General features: G+C 40.8%; 2 protein-coding genes across 4 annotated transcripts; one reads left to right on the top strand and one right to left on the bottom strand.

Annotated features, from left to right (window-relative positions):
* Positions 1-1,571: 1,571 nt before the first annotated feature.
* thtpa (thiamine triphosphatase) lies at positions 1,572-4,754 on the bottom strand. Of its 2 annotated transcripts, none has more exons than XM_042510056.2 (4): positions 4,617-4,754; positions 3,163-3,232; positions 2,404-2,892; positions 1,572-2,257 (listed from the first exon to the last, which is right to left on the bottom strand). In XM_042510056.2, exons 2-4 carry the CDS (start codon positions 3,230-3,232, stop codon positions 2,157-2,159), a joined length of 660 nt encoding a protein of 219 aa, XP_042365990.2. In that variant the 5' UTR covers positions 4,617-4,754; the 3' UTR covers positions 1,572-2,156. The 2 variants fall into 2 exon arrangements, with proteins under 2 accessions (XP_042365990.2, XP_042365991.2); XM_042510057.2 differs by having other exon boundaries at positions 2,404-2,889.
* A 496-nt stretch (positions 4,755-5,250) lies between these two features.
* Positions 5,251-18,252, top strand: zfhx2 (zinc finger homeobox 2). 2 transcript variants are annotated; one of them, XM_042510055.2, is made up of 5 exons: positions 5,251-5,404; positions 7,858-8,016; positions 9,131-9,191; positions 9,460-13,676; positions 15,161-18,252. In XM_042510055.2, exons 1-5 carry the CDS (start codon positions 5,399-5,401, stop codon positions 15,584-15,586), a joined length of 4,869 nt encoding a protein of 1,622 aa, XP_042365989.2. In that variant the 5' UTR covers positions 5,251-5,398; the 3' UTR covers positions 15,587-18,252. The 2 variants fall into 2 exon arrangements, with proteins under 2 accessions (XP_042365989.2, XP_042365988.2); XM_042510054.2 differs by lacking the exon at positions 5,251-5,404 and adding an exon at positions 5,578-5,957.
* Positions 18,253-19,004: the final 752 nt, after the last annotated feature.

The following is a 19,004-nucleotide window of genomic DNA, read 5'->3' as shown; positions in this document are numbered from 1 at the left end:
GGTCTGGCTATGGAGTTACACACTGTGTAGTATAAACTCGTCCATGATCTATGCAGTCCATTATACCAAAAATGAATTCTCTTGCTAACATCTGTATTCATTCATGTTTTAAAATTGTAATTACTGTGCTATTCATGTAAATGTCATGCAACATACCACATGTAAGTACACCATTGTTTTGTTTTTATCTTTTATGAAGGATGCAGTTGCATTTTGTGTAAAAAGAGCTGATGTGGCCTGTCAGTGTAACTGTATGCACGTTGTGCATGAAGCTGGCTTCCAGTGTCGTCTCCCTGTGACCAATACCAGGACTATTGGGACCCAGCTGTCACAAGGCAGACTGATATGCAGGAGGAGCCTGGGTGTGTGTCTCTCAAATGACTGATGATTGCTCTCTGTGTGAAAATGCCTACCCATGTGTCAAATTACTCTACATTGTATACAATCTGTTAATGTGTGTGTGCATCACAGGTGTCCAGACAAAGCTGCCCACAACAGGTGCTGGTGCAGTTGAGACGAGATCAGCAGTGTAGTCTATCAGAGGGCTAATTTTAAGCTCTCAGAAATCTCCTCCATCACTTCCGACTGATTGGTCACAGCCTGAAATTGAAGATGATGATCAATGCGTGACAGTGGTAACCTGTCTTTTGTTGTTAGTCTGTCTCTCATGGAGGAATCAAGTGATGTTCCGCAGAAATGGATGTGTGAGGATTTGAATACTGACCAAGTCCTCTTTTCGTAGATGAAAACACAGCAGTAGACTAAATCCTGCAGTGTCTGCATACTAATTACAATTTAATCTATCTTGCTTAACGAGAGCATGCTGCAAAAATGAAATCAGTTCATTTAGTGCTTTTGCTCATCTACTTCTGCATACTAGTGGCAACATTGCTTTTAGCTCATTATAATGAGAAAACATCTGTTGTTATTGTTTTACAAAGTTAGTTAATGTAATCAGATTATTTTCTCATTTTAACCAGATGCTTTGTTGTGATAACAGGATACATCACTTGTACGAGCATGCCACAACCATAATCATGCAGACTGTCGAAGTCAACTGAATGGTTTCATTATTACACATCCTACATACAAAATATCCATGACCACATTCTTTAGTCAAACATTTTGATTAACTACAATAATGATATAGTGCCATCAAAATAAGGTGACACTTTAGTTACCGCCAATGCAAAAGTTACTTAATTTTATTATTGCAAGACATTTTATTGAAGTGAAAGATTGCGTTATTTTGAACGTCTACATTTTAGCATTCAACACCTTACTGACCTTTATGCCATTACAGATCTGACTTAAATTCTAATTTGCTGAGTTCATTTATGATTTTATAAAGCAAAGCTGACATATAAGCCAATTTATACCACTTTACAGCATAGGGTAATATAGATTTAAGACTTTTAAAGGTTTTTTTAGTGACACATGGAAGGAAATTTAAGACCAATTTTACAATAATTGAAACGTTCATCATAAATGGTGAATTGACAGTAATTCAAGAGCCTTACACTATTTTCAGATCCAGGAAATGTGCTGAGTGATTCAGGTCTTACAGTGAGTGACTACAGTAAGTCTTTTATTAATTTATTTATTATTTAAATTTAAAGAAAATTAAGATTCCTTATAAATAATACCTTAGTTTCACCATGGATGGATTACTGAACAGGCCTACTGGGCACAGCAGGGGCCCAAAGTGTCAGGGGTCCCCCTGGCCTACACCTGCAAAATGTCATGCAGATTACCACTGACCATAAAGAGACTCAAAATGATGACAAAAAGACCACAAAGAGTTTCCAAAAAAAAAACCCAAAAACAAACACAAAATAACTACAAAACCAGGCAAAGCACAAAGAGACCCAAAACAATCACAAGAAGACACAAAATTACCACAAACACAAAACAAAACAACCACAAGGAGAGGAAAAAAAACAACCTAAAAAAGACGCAAAACAACCACAAAGAGATGCAGTACAAACATAAAGTCTGTGTGTCTTGCTCCTGTCGGGGAGGCGTTGGGGCCCTCTCCATATCTGTGCCCAGGGACCCACTGACTCATAATCCACCCATGAGTTTCCCTTATACGACTATATGTACATTTTAAAAACAATTTAACTGTAACTGTTAGAGATCATGTATCGTATGTTTTATAAAATATGTTCACTCAGTAATTTTGCATAGTGCTCTGGGTGATGTCTTTTAAGGTAAACATCCATTTTTCCCTCAATCCGCTGATCTCCCGTCAGACCTGGGGAAAAGAAGAAAAACATAATATTTTAACAAAAGCAGGTCACAGAAGGTTGCAGTGATATCGACACTGATGAGTGTGACTAATGATGCTGAATGTGGTGTATTTACATAAAGGGTTGGGCAGTTTGACAGCTTTGAGCTCACCCAGCTTTGCAGCCATTCTTTCGATCTTCCCAAAGGCTGACTGCACATCTCCTCCCTCTGGAACTAGGACCTCGATCTCTCCCACATGGTAGCCAAAGTCAGCTTGGTCGAGATCTATCTGCACCCCCTCCTCCTCTAAAGTGAATGACCGCCGTTCTGTTGTGAACTCTGCAAAGCACACCAGATTCATTTTGCTCAGCCAAGACTCATCCTCCTGTGAGGGGACCGTCTCTGTCTCACAAATGTCTTTTATGACCTCTTTCACCCTGAGTTGAATCTCTGGCATATTTGTTATCTCCTTGTAGCGGGAACACAACGCAGCCGCTTTAGATAGTTCTCCAGATGTCTCTTCTGTCCTGCTGACTCCTGTGGGGCACTTCAGCTCCCAGCATCCTTTACGTTTACGCAGCCACATGTCCCTCAACGTCAGGTCAAACTTTGGGGTGTCATAGTATTGGTCACAAAACTGGCGCTGACCAACACACACTGCTGAATAATAGAAGTGGGAGGAAGAGAGATAAATTGATAAATAATCATAAAAATACTAACGAGGCTGATACAGAAAATTAAACTTCATTATTAACAAGAGACAGATGGCCAGTGTCACTACAGTTACAGTGCAAATCACAGCAATTAGTGCCATCAAATGAAGTCCTTCAGTCACCATTTAGAAGTTGACTTGGATCACAGCATCAGTTAAATGCCTCAGTTTTAAAGTTACCCATGCGTAAATGTGTGGTACACAAATTAAACACATACCGCCTATCTCCTCCAGTGTTTTCACAGTGTCAGCATTGCACACAAATTTTCTTTCCACTTCCACACTCATCTGAAATGACAAAGTAAGATCAACACCAACAATACTGAATGAAATCCAGCTAAAGACAACAAGTTTAAAGACTGTTATTAATCTTTTTAGCAAGCAACCTAATATGTAAATATAGTATTATACAAGAATGTGTAGGTTTTTTTTCATTAAAAGAACAGTGTGCAAGATTTAGGGGGGTTAAGTGGTATCTGTTGGTAAGGATTGCAGATTGCAACCAGCTGAAACTTCTTTTGTCATCTAAGCACATTTACTTAACTAGTGCAGGAGGTACTGTATAGTATATTATAGACTACATCTCAAATGGAAATATTTTACTTTATAGTATACTGGATTTAGTTACTGAACACTTTTAGCTACTAGTTTATCTGCAGATTAGGATATTACATACAAAATTTAAAAAAACAAAACATTTACAATATTATGCATTAGTGTAGACTAAAATACCAAAACTTTTAGAAATGTAAAAATACCTTCACTTCAACCAGCTACATTAAAGTAGGGGTCAACAGATTATTGGGGCAGATCATTGGGGCTGATATTTGGCATTTTGCAGATTATCTGTATATAATTTTAATGACCACCAATAAAATTAATTAATTAAAAAGTGCAAAGCATGGGAGGAACTTGTACTTTGTATAACCAGGGAGCTACAATTATTCATTTTTTAATTTAAATTCTCACTTGACTTTATAATAAAAAAAAAAGTTGCTGGGAACTTGCTGTATATGATGTTGAATGTTCCAATTTTGATTAAACATTTGCTCAAGGTGTTTAAACAAAGCTTTGTGTTGCAGTTTGTTATATTCCAATTTCTAATTATATACAGAAATATTTTCTTTTTTCATCAATGCATATCGGTCCCAAATATCGGTTATCAATCTTCTTGACTGCTAATGGTTGGTATTGTCCCTGAAAAATCAGTCGACCCTTAATTAAAATCCATCTTTACACTATCATGCACCAGTAATACATAATGCATTTATATTAAAATAATAATATAAATTCTGTGGTTCTGTATTATACAATATTTTAAACACATACCTTTTACGAGTAACAAAGTATTCTTACATTGTGGTAGATCTACTAACTTCTGCCACCACTAAATGCAACCATTATTTTCACGGGTTCTCAAGTTTTGGGTGTCATTGCACTTTGTAAATGTCACATTATGTCTAGTATGACATTTATTTTCAATATCGCAGTAATATAGCAGTACAGTCGTAGCTCCTGCAGCCGCACCGGTGTCATAATAACCAGGCTCAATTTATTCAACTCGAGCTGCTGCTGCTGCAGACTCACACACGAACTCCAACACAAAATCACCAAATTGAACAACAGAGTTATAAAAATCACAATCAACGTAGCAAACTGCACTACCACGCACCTTCGCAAGTCAAATCCTTTTGTCAAAACAATTCGGCATTGAAAAGTGAGCGATACATCAATCCGAGCTGCCCCAACACGTCAGCGAAGTTTATTTTGCACAGGCGCAATTAGAGACACCTATCAGGGTATTCAGGAACATCACTTCCTGTCCCAGTAACGCAGGGGCATACAGATGGTGCAGTTTTAATCCCCTCTGCTTCATAAATATTTATTCCACATACTCGACTGTTGATGTGCGCCACACCTATCATTTGATTGAAAACATGTCATAATTCGCGCGGGCGGAGCCCTCGCGCTCATATCTGTATTATTCAGCCTTAATTAACTCGTCACACTCTTTGTGGCAATGCAAGTTGGCAGAATGGGGACTCATTTTTTATTCACCTTTAATGTGAAAACGAGTAAAGGGGATTCCGTGTAATCCATGCATCGACTTTTCTTTTTTTTAAATGATCCATCATGCATTTTTTTTAATTGTCTTATCTTTATAGCTCAATTCCAACATTAATAATCTCTAATATCTGCGGGGTTACATAAGGGATTTGATAGCCGTGTCTGTCCCTTCTGAATGTCAGCAATCAGCCTTGGGGGGAGCTGTGGTCTGTTTACTAGAGGGAAGAGGGGAAGGAGAGAGGGATAGGGCGAATGAAGGGAGGGGGAGAACAGGAGAGAGAGAGAGAGAGAAGAGAGAGAGAGGGAGGGAGGGCATGCAAGAAAACTTTTCACTTCTGAGGAGCCACGGAGGAAGCGTGTGTGTGTGTGCGTGCTGGAGCGGCGACCATGCAGGTAAAAACGCATTAGCTAATTGCTCTGAACTTAATTAAACGTCATTCGCGATCGGTTAATTGTGCCGATTTGAGCGGCCTGCGACTGATACGGGATCGAGCAAACGACGGATTGTGCCCCATACTAATCCGATCCCTTATAGAAATCCAACATTAAATCCCAAACTTTTTCGTCTCTCTTTCGCCTGCTCTCCCTTACACCACCCCCATCGTCGAGGCGACCGCGGCGCACGTACTCCGCTCTTAAGTCGCTTTTTAGCGTTTAATTCTTACGCCAATTACGGCTGGAAGCTGTTAAAATGATAGTTTAAATGGCCATGTGTTGCACCGTGAGTGTTTAAGGTATGGATTTGAGCGCTAGGACGCGTCAAAAGAAGGTCTGCTGGGCGGCGAGGGAGGAGGGGGTGCGAGTGTTTTCTAACACATCTGTAAACGGAGCCCACGTTCATTAATTAAATGGCTTTAGTCCGGCTAGGCCTCAATTTGCGCTGTTGAGCAGCAGGCGGCGGGCGGTGCAACACTAGATGCCCGATTGGCAGCCCACAATCAGAGGGGTAAGGACACAACTCGAGGCCGAGGTTTTTGAGCTGAAACCTAACGAGAGTATTTTCTATCCTGGGTGAACTCGGTCGGTGTATTGAAGCTGCAGTTCCCACCTGGAGCAGGCAGAGTTTGTAGGGAGTGGAGACTAGCCAGTTGGAGACAGTTTGAGGAGCGGTTAATTATCTCTGCCTGCTAACAGGCTAGCTAGCAAAGTGACACGACTGTTATTAGCTCTACCCCTTTTTTGTTTATGGATTTAATGAACGTCCGGAGAGCCAGCAGCGAGATAATGCACACGCCTGCCCTGTGTTTTGCAGTTTCGGAGAAGTGTCTTGCTATCACTGCGGGGTTATTTTCAGTAAACTAACTAGCTAACCAGCATTTCCAGAAACACGACTGTAATGCGACGTTACAGGGGGGGCTTCTCAACCTAGCTTGCTAGCTAATTGATTCGTCTCTGGTCGGCATAGCTAATTAGACTGCTCATTAATTAGCCAACTCTGAGCGGAGAGACGTCAATCCGGTTATATCTTTGCTTTTAATTATGAAGCTCGTGTCGACGAGGTTTTAAACATGATATACTCTGCAGATATGGACTTGACGAAACATTATCTGGTCATATAACCCTGCTAGCTTGCTAATTGGCATGACGAGGAAGTGAGGATTGGAGCTGTGTTGGTATTTCTCCTCATGGCCATGGATTGCTGTCTTGGTTGCATTTTTGGATCATGAATCCTTGTAGAAAAATACATCAAAGCTGTGTGGTTGAAATTCAGACTTAGTGGTCTATTTCGACGTCCTTAAAACTGCGTGGGAGTAATAGTTATTTGATCATGCACGTCGAGCTCATGCAGTATGATTTCAGATCATGTTTAATATCTTGGCCACGTTCCTTGTGTTGGTCAAAACTGAGAGAAAATAAGTGGTTTGAGAGACTATATTGTAATTTTTTTATGCAGTGCATGTTATGATTTGGATTCAATTATTACTCCTCTATCAATACATGTGCCATATGCGCATGTGATGTCAAATCAGTTTGTTGAAAGTTGGATTGATTGCAAAGGGGTTCAAAACAATGGACCTTTTGTCTAGAGTAGGTTTTAAGGTATACTGTGATATGAAAGCTTATGTTGTCATACCATGTACATTTGCTTATCTATTATAATGGGGGGAAAATGCAACTGGGTGGAGAATCGCACCTTTATTTGAGTTATTTTAAAATGGGAGACTTTTTGCACATACTTCCATTAAGAAAATGGTTTCAAGTTTCTTATAGGAAAAAAAATGTTTGTTCAACCAAAACTAACCCTAATGTTTTCATTTCTGTTAGGGTCATTCTGGCTAATAACAATAATATTATGTAATAACGTGAAACTGCAATATTTATTAGGTGGTTATCATACCATGAAAATCTCATACCGTTACAACCTTAATCTAGAGTTTGCAACAGTGTAATGTGTAACCTACTTAAAGCATTACATAGATACTCATTTAAAGGTGTAATTTGAATAATTGCATTATTGTATAACTTTTTAATCTTTGTTGACAAAATGTTGGGAGCTTACAAAACATGATTAATGTTGAATGAAACTTCAAAGAGCTGTAGGATTAAGATACTGACATAATTAGTTTTACTGTTAAAAGGTGCCTGTTGAAAGGTATGGTAACTGGCCTCGGATAATGGCTTCAAATAGTTTAACATGGCAATGCATGATTAAGTGCCAATCACCAAGCTAAGGTGTGTAACCAACAGTATACTTTTATCTGGGTAGGTGCAACTCCCCTCTTGAGCTCAGTTAAATTACTTCATAAATTCCTTTTGTTCTCTTTTCTGTTCTGCATTTGTGATCAACAAAACAGCTCCAGAAAAAGTAGGATTCACTAAAATCTTATTTTATTTTTTTTTTTTAGGAGGAGTGTGGTGAGACAGTGAGCAGTGAAAGCAATGAGGTGCCAGAGTGGCTATGCCCCCTGTGCCAAAAAGGGCAACCTGACAGACCCCACTTGTCTCTACATCTCACTGAGCAACACAGCGTACTTCCATCTTGTGTCGACAAACTGCTGGACATTGTAAGTCCTGCTGGACACTATGTCCAGGGTATTATACTCCCTTAAGGGTAGAACTTGATTACTTTTGGGTAGTAGATCAGTTATGTGCATAATGTTTTATGAGACCACTTGTTGCTGTCTGGTATACAGGCTTTGGACACATTATTTGCAGTAAATGCAAATAATGTGTCATGGAAGGGAAAACTGCATAAGCAAAGTGATCACACCTTTCACCAAGATTTACACGAGCCGCACCAATTCAGGAATCACAACTGGGCTATTATATTATACTTTGCTTCTATAATTTTGTCCCACCTCTGTCATATATATCAAACTGTTTGAGAAAACATCCCAATTAATGGATAACTTTATTAATTCCCTGGTTTGGTCATCCATGCACCTTAAAAAAAAATAAACGTTCCCATGTGTAATTACTAGGTAGTACTAGGTAAACATAGGAGTGCTCATAGAAATTCATATTGTAGTGTTTCTTTGAGCTTTCATTTTAATATACAATGATATCTATCTGAACATAAACTGTCTAATACACATCTTAACAAAATACTTAACATATTGATGTCCATTATGATGAGATTGTTTTCAAACAATCAGGGGAAAAAAATATACTCTTATTTCTGCATTATCTCTTACTAAATTAGTTATTAGTAGCTTGAAATGTGACTGTTGAGGGTTTTGTTTTCTGTTCATGACTTGTTTGTGCAGATTCACTTTTGGAATTTGGCAGTTTGTTAATTTGACAGATTGAATATTTTATTGTTTGGGTTAACCAGTTACCAAATATGTCAGTGTGGAAGTATTTGCTGAGTAGAAAAAAACTTATCACCTTCACAAATACACTGTAACGGGACTGTTACAATTTAGTGTGTTAAGTGTTTATTGACTTTATTGGTGGATGAACTGATCAAAGACAGCTTAATTTATGCCTTTAGGGTATTTTGTAAATTAAAGGCTAGCCAAGTTTGCTGTGTAATATAACCACACATCAATGAGACACGCCCAAATGTTGTGCTGCTCGAAAGTTATATGGCATTCAGCTCATCAGAAAGGAGTTGGTGCAGAGTTAAGTCTGCAGTGTGAATTTTGTTTACACTCTACTTTTATTTTCATTCAACAGGCTGTTTTAAAACAGAGTGCCAGGGGAAGAGAAGAGGACAAAAGTGCTCTAAAGTCTACAGGTGAGTGTGAAGGAAATCAAAATTGAGGGCTGTAAAAACACGCATGCAACCTCTTTTAAAGTTCTTATAATGATATTGATTAGCTGTGTAATTACTGACTTTTTTTTAATCTAGCCAAATCTGATTTACTCTATTAATGAATTATTATACTGTGGATCTCTTTTTGGCACTAAAATGGTGTAAACATTCAGTTTGCAAATGTGCACCTCTGTTATCAGAGCTCAATTTACTCGAACATAAAAGTTAAACCTGTGCTTCATTTTATCAGGTGCTGAATCTTCACAACTGGAGCACTCTGAAGACGTCAGTTCAGATCCCTGCCAATCTAGTGAGAGTTCAGACCCTACACAGACACTTGGAGACAAAGAGATGGAGGAAGAGAGAATAATGGAACAGGAGGGAGGTGAAGCTGAGCCCGAGCCAGATGAGGAGGGAAATCAACTCACAGGAGCCAAACAGCAAAATGCAACTGAAAACACAGAAATCCCAGACGCTAGTGAAAAGTCAGTTGGTAAAAACGGTGTGCCAGCTGAAAATAACACCCAGTCATTCAAATGCAATGCCTGCCTGGAAACTTTTCCCGGCAGAACTGCTTTGAAAGTTCATTACAACTCTGCCTCCCACATTCAGAGGATGACAACAGGCTCTGCAAAACAAGGTGGGGATGTTGACCCCCCATCTCCCTCAGTTCCTGTCCTGTCTCGGCCATATATATCAAACAAACCCTACCAGTGTGCTGTATGTCGAGTCTCTTACAATCATGCCATCACCCTTGAGAGCCATATGAAATCTGTCTTGCACCAGACCCGCAGCAGAAATGCTGGAATTGTCGCGCATGCTGCAAACAGCGCAGTTGCCACCGCTAGTTTGGGAGGTACCACCACCAGTGCTCTAAACACTGTAGTGACCACATCTGGAAGTGGAACCAGTCAGCTGGTTACCACCACCAACAGTGCTGCTCCTGGGACCTTGATGGTGACTACGACAAAAGACGGAGAGCAGATTCAAACTTCACAAGTGGCTCCCTCCCTCCTCACCTCCCCTGTGGCCTCAGCTCAGGCGGTCTCAGCCTTCCTCACCCTCCTCACATCCAGTCCCAACACCCTCTCACACTCCCTCCTCCCCTCCCTGTTCACGGCTGGTGCTGCACCCGGTGCCACCGTGCCTCAGCTCGTGCCTCAGCCTCAAATGGTCATGCCCTTGATCTTGAATGGGCTCCAAGCCCAAACCCAGCAGCACCAAGAGAACCAGCAGGGCCAGCTTCTAACCCAGTGTGTGCCATTCGTAGGTCTCAGCACAGCCCAGCAAGCCCTCCTAACCCAAAGACTTAACAGCTTACAGAACCAGTGGCCCTCTGCAGGAGTTCCAGCAAACATACAGCCCTGCCTGGAAGAGCAAAAACAGACTATGACATGTGAGAAAGAACAAGAAAGGCAGGACAGCGAGGAGGCTGTTGAAGAGAGGGCAGATCAGAGCAAGGACAGGAATAAGTTGACTGCAGAGAACATAAAAACACAAAAACTTGAGGACAGTAAAGAATCTGCACAGTGTCCGAATATAGAAGGCAAAGTGAAGGTCGAGAATAATGAAGACAATGCGAAGGCACATAGAGATAGCACAACAGATGGAGACAGCTCGACTAATCAGTTGGACCTGGAAGGTGATAAAGCAGCTAGCCTCAATCTCTCCCCGGCGGGCACAGAGAAGAGCCTCCGCAATAAGAATCTCTCGCCTTCTGCATCTGTGCCCAGCAACTCAAGCCTCAGTCCTTTAAATTTAAACCTAACACTTAGCCCTGATTCTACTCCTCAAAAATCACAATCGGGCACTAGCCCTTGTGGCTCTCTTGGCACCCCGAAATCCAGCCCAAGTACAAATGCCTTAACTAACAACCAAACTCGACCCCATTGTAATTCAATGGGATCCATTCATCCAGACCTTCCAGTGCTGACGGAGTTCCAGTCAGAGGTTCTCTGGGCCTTCTTTGAGTCACGTAGTGAGGCTGACGCAGCAAGTCCTCCCCATGAGGACTGTGAGGCACTGGGCAGAGAGGTTGGGCTTTCTGAGGGAGAGGTACGTAGGTGGTTGACCCAAGCCCGACATGCAAAACAGAGGCAGAGGGCGACAGAGTTAGAAAACTTGCAGCGCTTGGCATTTACAAGGCACAGCCAAAATTCTGACATCGACTTTGATGACGAGGAAAGCTCACTGGTTATAGCAGAAGGTGAGGATGATGTTGAAGCGTCAGGTAGTCAGGCGATGGATTTGTCGAGTACAAGAGGGAAACGCAGACAGAGAGATTTTAGAAGGAAGGGCCAGGGAGATTCCTGTCTCACTTCAGACTCAGAAAATGAGGTATACACCTCTGTCATTGTGTCTGACGAGGAAAGTCAGAACGGGTCTTTGAGGGAAGGTCCTGAGAGCCCTGCTAAAGATGAAGCACAGTGGGAAGTCCATGGTGATAAAGGGCCAGTTGGAGGAAAGGTCTTGCGCTCTACAACTGTGTTTCTCTCAGATGCAGAAGATGAGTATGAAGATGAGGAGGGCGGAGGAGGTCAGAGAGCAAAGAGGAAAAAACGAAAGGGGGAGTTTGAGCGCGATGAGGTGGAGGTGAAGAGAGAGAGACAGGACCCAGATGTGGATCTAGAGTTGGAGGCCCAAGGGGATCCTCCTGGCTCACAGTCCCATATTGAGATTCCAACTAGCGCTCTCCACTCACTTCCCCTGTCCCTTACTCCTTTTTCTACTCAGTTCCTCAGCCCCTATGTCCTCTCTCTTACTCCTTCAGTGGTTGATGGGAGCAAAGTACCCATCTTTCCTAACCCACCAACGATCACTCGCTTCTCCGGCTCTCTTCTGTCACAGTCTCTCTCCTCCCACAGCCAAACTTCCCACTACCTGTCCAATGGTGGCGACTGTGAGTCTGCTCTGGATCTCAGCATGGGGAAAAACAACTCAAAATCTGCTTCTTCCTCATCATCTCTGGCTGATAAAATTGCAGCACAGAAGGGACAGTTGCTGGATGGACTTGGCTTGAGGCCCACATCCAAGGGTCTGGTGGTCGTCCAGGTGAAGCCTGAACCTGTTACTTCCATGCCCTCTTCCAACAGCAGTATGAATCTAGTGAACTGCAACAACATGACTAAGTCTAGTATTTACATGAGGGCAGCAGAGAAAATGAACGCCACACTATTGGAAAGGGAGCGAGAAAAGGAGAGAGAGAAGGTAAAGGAGAGGGAGAGGGAGCAGGAGCAGCAGCAGAGGAAGTCCAAAGGAAAAAGGTATCGGGATATGCGACGGTCAAGGACCATAATTCAAGCTGAACAACTTGACATTCTGTATGGCTGCTATTTCAAAGACCCAAATCCTGGGAAACACGAGTTTGAACAGATTTCAGAGTGGGTCCACCTTCCAAAGAAGGTTGTTCAGATTTGGTTCCAGAACATGAGGGCAAGGGAACGTAAGGGCGAGGTCCGATTCATCAGTGATGGGACCCTGGCAGCGGTTGGCAAACCTCTCATCAAATTTACCTGGCCTCTTTCCAAACCCATTTTCTCCAACAAGCCTGCTCCAAATAACACAGGCTGCATCACAACTACTCCAATTGTCCGCACCCTCATAAAGACAGAGAGAGAGCCTGTAAAGGAGCTGAGCAAACCTATCGTGGTGAAAAAAATAGCCCCAGTTCCTATCAAGCCCAAGGAGGTTGTTTCCACCACCACAGTCTGTCCTGTGAGCAGCAGTGCTTCTGCAGTGCCAAAGACCAAGCTCGAAACCACCAGCAACGTCACAATGGTCAAAGTTGCACCCAAAGTCAACACCCCTGTCCTTTTAATACCACCCAAGGATCCAATCCCCATTGCCCCGCGACCGGCCCAAAAACTAAAACTAGAAGAGGAGAGCGAGGAAGAAAAGACTGATGAGGAGAAAGACAATGAAAACGAGATGGGTCCTGGACCAGGGACCACAAACCGCATGGTGCCCAAGCTGCCCGCAACACCCATCAACAACAGGCCTCCTGTTACAACTGTGGTGCCACAAAAACAGAATGGGCTCAACTACTGGACCCCCAAGGTCCCCATTAAGATCAACACTCTATCAAGAGAACAACTGGCTCTTCCAACACACACGTCTCCTCGTACCATCCCACCTCCTCCCACTCCCAGCATTGCACCAGTTAGCCCCAATACCCCCAATACCCCCAGCTCTGCCAAAGTGGCCAGCCCCTCCACTCCGGTTGTAGCTAAATCAAGCCCAACAGAAAGCAGCTTTCTGCCCCATTCATCTAGCCGGAGACCACGCACGCATTTGTCCTGCCTACAGCTGTCCATTCTGCAGTCCTGTTACGAGACCTGCGCTCACCCTAATGCCATGGAGTGCGAGGCGATCGGCACCGAGCTCAGCCTGCCGCTCAAAGTGGTGCAGATCTGGTTCCAAAACACCAGAGCCAAGGAGAAGCGGTGGAGGCTGCAGCAAGAGAAAATGGTAAGCTGGCAGGTAGATGTGCTGTTAAGTATTTTTTTAAGTCTTTGGTACAAAATCACAGTCTTGTTTATACAGTAAGAGACCGGGGCTGCTCGATTTGTTGAATATTACTTGCACTCACGATTTTGGCTTCCCATAATAAAACAAACACCATCAACTGTGATACTGACATTTAAAATATGAGCTCTACAGCTGAGCTGCAATTCAGATCAGACACTCCCTAAACCAACAGCAGCCTCCACTTTTGAAGAGTTATCATGGCGCTACTCGTGCACTATGCAGCAGCAGCCTATGAAAAACTTTCCTAAATGTTGTGACCACAGACTGGCAAAACTAAAATTACTCGTGATCAACAGTCCTCATCGGTTGTTTAAAAGTATTTTGGATCCAAGAGTGAACAAATCAAATGCAAAGAGTTCATGAAACTGGTGTCGGTGCTGCAAAGGAACACAACGTATTTGTTTAACCGCCTGAAAAAATTCCTTAATCTGCAGCAGGATGAATGCATGAGTCTCAGACATCCATAATGGCAAAGCTGTCAGCAAGTCATGGTACCATGACTGCTGTAAACAAACAAACAACAAATATATGTTGCAGATACCTATTCCTAGGAGGTGCAGTGAATTCAGGTGAATTATGTCTTGAGTGTAGCTCAATGTGAACATTAAAGTAGTGCTCTGTTGATTAAACTTTGGGTAAAACATTTTGGTGCAGTTTTATTTATATTTTGCTTCTAGCAGATGCACAGTAAATAAGGACCAGTTTTATTTTGATGCAAAGATTTGTACATTAAAAGCAGTGCTCTGTTTATTTAAATGTTAAAGTACAATAAAAATAATTTTGTCCCTGCAACAATAACAAATCCAGATCTCAATAATAATAATCAAAATAATCATTGTAATCATTTTGGCCATAATTGTGCACCTCTATGAAGAAATATTAAAACTCACAAAAAGGTAGGTCACAGAGGAGAGAAACATTTATTTTGTTGGCACAACATCACTGCTTTGCCCACTTTAATTCAAGTGGTGCGCTTTAATTTATCATCAGATTTTGACTTCAAATGGAATCAGATTGTGACGCGCTTATGGTTTTATAAAATTTTATAAAGTTAAATAATTTCAAGCGTAAAGTAATAAAAGTCATTTACTTTTTTGATTTACGCACTTGAGTTTTTCTGTAATACATACCAGTGAAACAAAATATATATTATATATATATATATAATATAAATATGAGTCAGAACATTTTTTTATTAATAGTGTGAACTTGATTTGAACTATATATATATATATATATATATATATATATATATATATATATATATATATATATATATATTGCTGAAAAAATACAGAATTGCTAAATTGGGTATATGTATAACAGATGGTTCAGTCAAACCTGTAACGAAATTTGAACTTTATATGACATTAAATTTCTTCTCTATCTGATCCTGTCTATCCCCTCTACTCTCCCATCCTCAGTCTCCTCTGTCAGGTGGGAAGGTGGACATGAGCTCAGGAAGCTACCTGCAGTACAACGCTCTCAAAGCCAATCGTCCCATCCTGCCCAAACCCGTTCAGCTGACCATTACCGAACCTTCGGCTACCCCCGTGGCTGGCCAGCCAGTGCCAAAGGAGACCCTGACAGGCCGCTGCGATGCCTGCAACGTCTCCTTTGAATCGCGGGCAGCAGCGAGGGCCCACGTCTTCTCCCCACGTCATCTGGCAACCCTGAGAACCACTAACTTTGGCCAGCCGACGACGCTCGTCAACAAGAACGGAACCGGCAGTGTCGGACCTGGTACCGTTGTGCCCGCCTCACAGGTCCCTCACTCCACCCCGGTAACCAGTTCAGTAGGGGAGATGGTTATCGAGTCGCCTCCTCTGACGGCCACCAGCAACAGTTAAAAGACTCAGATCAGGATTGGTCTGCACACTGACTATTCTCGGACCCATTTGGGCTCCTCAGATTTTAATAAACAAATTTGAGCACTAATCCTCAAAAGCTAATATTCTTTAGTTTTTGAAGTTGGCTCCCCTACACCCGCTGTCCCCTTGCTCAACCCTCACAGACTCAAAATCCGTTAATCTATAGAGTTCACCTGGAATCTCAGCAGACTATTCCCATGCTGCTTCACTCACTCAGTTGCTGTCTGATAAGTGATGAACACATCTCAAGTCTCCCTCAATCCTCACACACTTTATCCAAACATTTTTGGTCCTAAGCCTGTGGTTATATATTACTTCAATGACCTTCCTATAATTTGTAAAGGCACTCTACTTGCCATGCTTGAACTGTGCTATCCTAAAGACTGATGCAAAAGTGTTTCCTCTTTGGAAGTGGCCATTTGACAGTAGGCCTGGAAAAACTTTTTGGGATAATAACATGAAATACTCACATAAATAACTCCCAGTTTTCTCCTGTGGAATTTTTTCTCATGCCTACTTTCACTTTTAGGGCAAAGATTGCTTGGATATATTATGACTGGACTAAACCATTGGGAGAGGAAGAACTGATATTAACCGTCACCTTTTTTTATTTGCTACAGGAGTGTGATTCGAAGAGTGTTGTGTCCACTCATTTTGGGATTAAAAAAGAGGTACTTTAAGAGCGAATAGGGCTGTTGAATTGTCCCCATTTACATGTTCATATATTTCACGACAATCCAAATAGACAGGGCAAAAAGAGAGGCTGAGGGAGGTCGAATCTTGGCATACCGCACTTTGACACGTTTTACCTAGTTTGAAATGTTTTTAAGCATTCTAATGCAAGTGTCTTTTTATGGAGATAGAAAGATACAGTGATGCATGTTGGATGCCTTAATGTAAATCACGTGAAATAAATGGATTTTTGCTAGTACTGAAACCTGCTTTAGGTGTGAGCATAATGTGCAAGAAGAAGACCTGGGTATGTAAAGAAGAGCTTTGTTCCAAAGTACTTTAACATCCATCTATGGGGGAAATATATGAATGTCATATTCTTTATCTAAAACATAGAAAATCCTGCCTGTAAAGTTATCAGCATTCTCTTGGCCAAGGACTATATTAACATAATTACCAACTACATTGTTTTTATAACTAATTTCTTTGATCCTGTGGATTTCCGTTTCCTTCCAGATGGTGTATATCTTATTTTGAAATGCAGCTCTTCAAACCTGTTGGGGAAAATAAATGTTTTCACCTACTGTGGGTGTGTTAGATATGACAGCCTTAAGAAGAAACACCACCAGGTTTATAAATTGAAGCCCAGGTGATGTTCATATAATGTTAGTGAATTAATTTCATCCTCATCTGGCAACGAGGGTCAGACTGATTTTTTTTTTTCAAATGTATGGTTTTCTTTGCCATGAATACTGAGCATAAGACAGGAAGTACTCATTTAATTTACCTTAATATTTATATAAATGCCAATAGAAGCAATTAAAAACTGGTCTAAAAGATTTTTATTTAGGTCAAAAGCCAAGCCACTAGAAATATTAAGAGAACAGGGCTTGAAATGGGCTGTTTCCCATACTTCCCCCCTCGTTTTGTTTCGTTTTGATACAGAGTTACTAATTCTGGTAATGTACGTGCTGTGAAATGAGATCTGATATCTGGAAACCATGACAAGGGAGAAAGTTGGGTATTACTAGTATCCTTAAGGGACTAATGGATACTCAAATCTTGAAAGCAAATTGGGAAACATTAAACGTGTTGACTGAGAGCTAATAAGATGGTGCTGTGTTGAAGGACACATAACATACTAAAGATGTTTTCCTTCAATTTAAGTTGTATATTAATGTTACTATTGATAGTTTTAACAAAATGCAAAACTAAAAACATGAACTTTTGTAAAGAAATATATAAAAAAATAACTGATATTCCAAAGTAATCCTCCCTTTGCTTTCTGTCATTCAAAAACCAAAAAGCAATCTTGAGGTCGACAGAGAGCAGGAGAGGTAAATGCAAACTGTAAAGGACATCCCACGGCTTGACACTTGCACTAGTCCACAATTTTTGCACAAGCTACAGACATTTCAAATGAACACAGCCATTAACACAACATTAAGAGTCACTTGGTGTGGTTTTTGAAACAAGGAGGGTAACAATGTCCTTTCGTGAGTAATAACTTGTACTCCTGTTGGAAACTGTATCTTGTGTGTAAAGCAAGGACTGGAGTGCTTTAAACTTCAAGACTGGGATTACACACACGCACACACACAGACACGGTGTTGCACTGTCCAAACTAGATAGGTTTTTATGGAGATCTGCTTTTTATTCTCTTTTGTTTCATTGTCACTTTGATTATCACTATTGTTATAACTGTACTACTACTTATACGATTTATCATTACTACCCATCACTGTTTTTTGATTATTATTGATCCATAATGGTTTTAAATGCCACCTCTCTGCTCAAAAATAGTATGGTATTCCTATGAATATTGAACAATAATAATGGCAGTGTTGTTATGAATTGTTAGATTTTTGATTAAGCTTATTTTTCCTCCTCACTTGTATCTGCCTTTTTGTGTTTGGTCTCCATTATGCTTTCTTTGATATACAGAAAAAGAAATAAAATCAGTTGAACAACAAGGCTGTCTCAAGTGCCTTCGGAGTATTTGTTTGTACCATCTTTGTGTGTGACAGCAGTTTATATTGTATACATACACACATCATTTTTTTTCTTCAAATTTAACAGTACATTGTACGGACACATTTCATCTTAAAACACTGAAAAAAAAATCATTTTAACATCATATTTGAAACCACATGCATCAAAAGATAAACTGATAGCGATAACTTTAAATTGTACAAGGGAAATTCAAACCAAGACGCAACACACCTTATTTGTATTAGATACAACTTTTCCGATTATTTGAGAGGTCTCGATAGCTTTTTTTGTTTATCTTAGGAACAGAGCCAAAGAGATATTGTAGCTCAAGGCAAAACAAATGAATATTTGGATGCATCTGAAGCACTTTAGTGGTATGGACATTGTTTTTGCAAACAGGACAGACAAGTTTGAGAGCATTGTCAATAGATTGTGAACCTGTACTAACTTTTTTCTTTAGAAATAAGACATTGTCTTCCAGTCTTGGCTTCAGTCTGTTAAAACTTTTATAAATCAACAGAGAAACTTTCATTCAGAATTCTTGAGAGTAGGAATATTCATAGATTGGATGAGAAATTGATTTAGTTTCTGTTTTGCAGGGGAAAAAACTAAGTTGGAGAACTCTCCTCTTTAAATTTACGTAATAATGTATTACAGGGGTAGTATCTATGTAATATCTTTAAGTGAACTTCATATAAATCTGAGGTTTTACATGAGTGACATATTTTAATTG

The sequence above is a fragment of the Plectropomus leopardus genome, chromosome 21 (assembly GCF_026936395.1).
Source record: "Plectropomus leopardus strain MGB_pleo_1.0 chromosome 21, ASM2693639v1, whole genome shotgun sequence".
In the NCBI taxonomy this organism is placed as follows: Eukaryota; Metazoa; Chordata; class Actinopteri; order Perciformes; family Serranidae; genus Plectropomus; species Plectropomus leopardus.
Note: the sequence above shows the minus strand (reverse complement) of the source record. Positions and strands in the feature narration are given on the sequence as shown.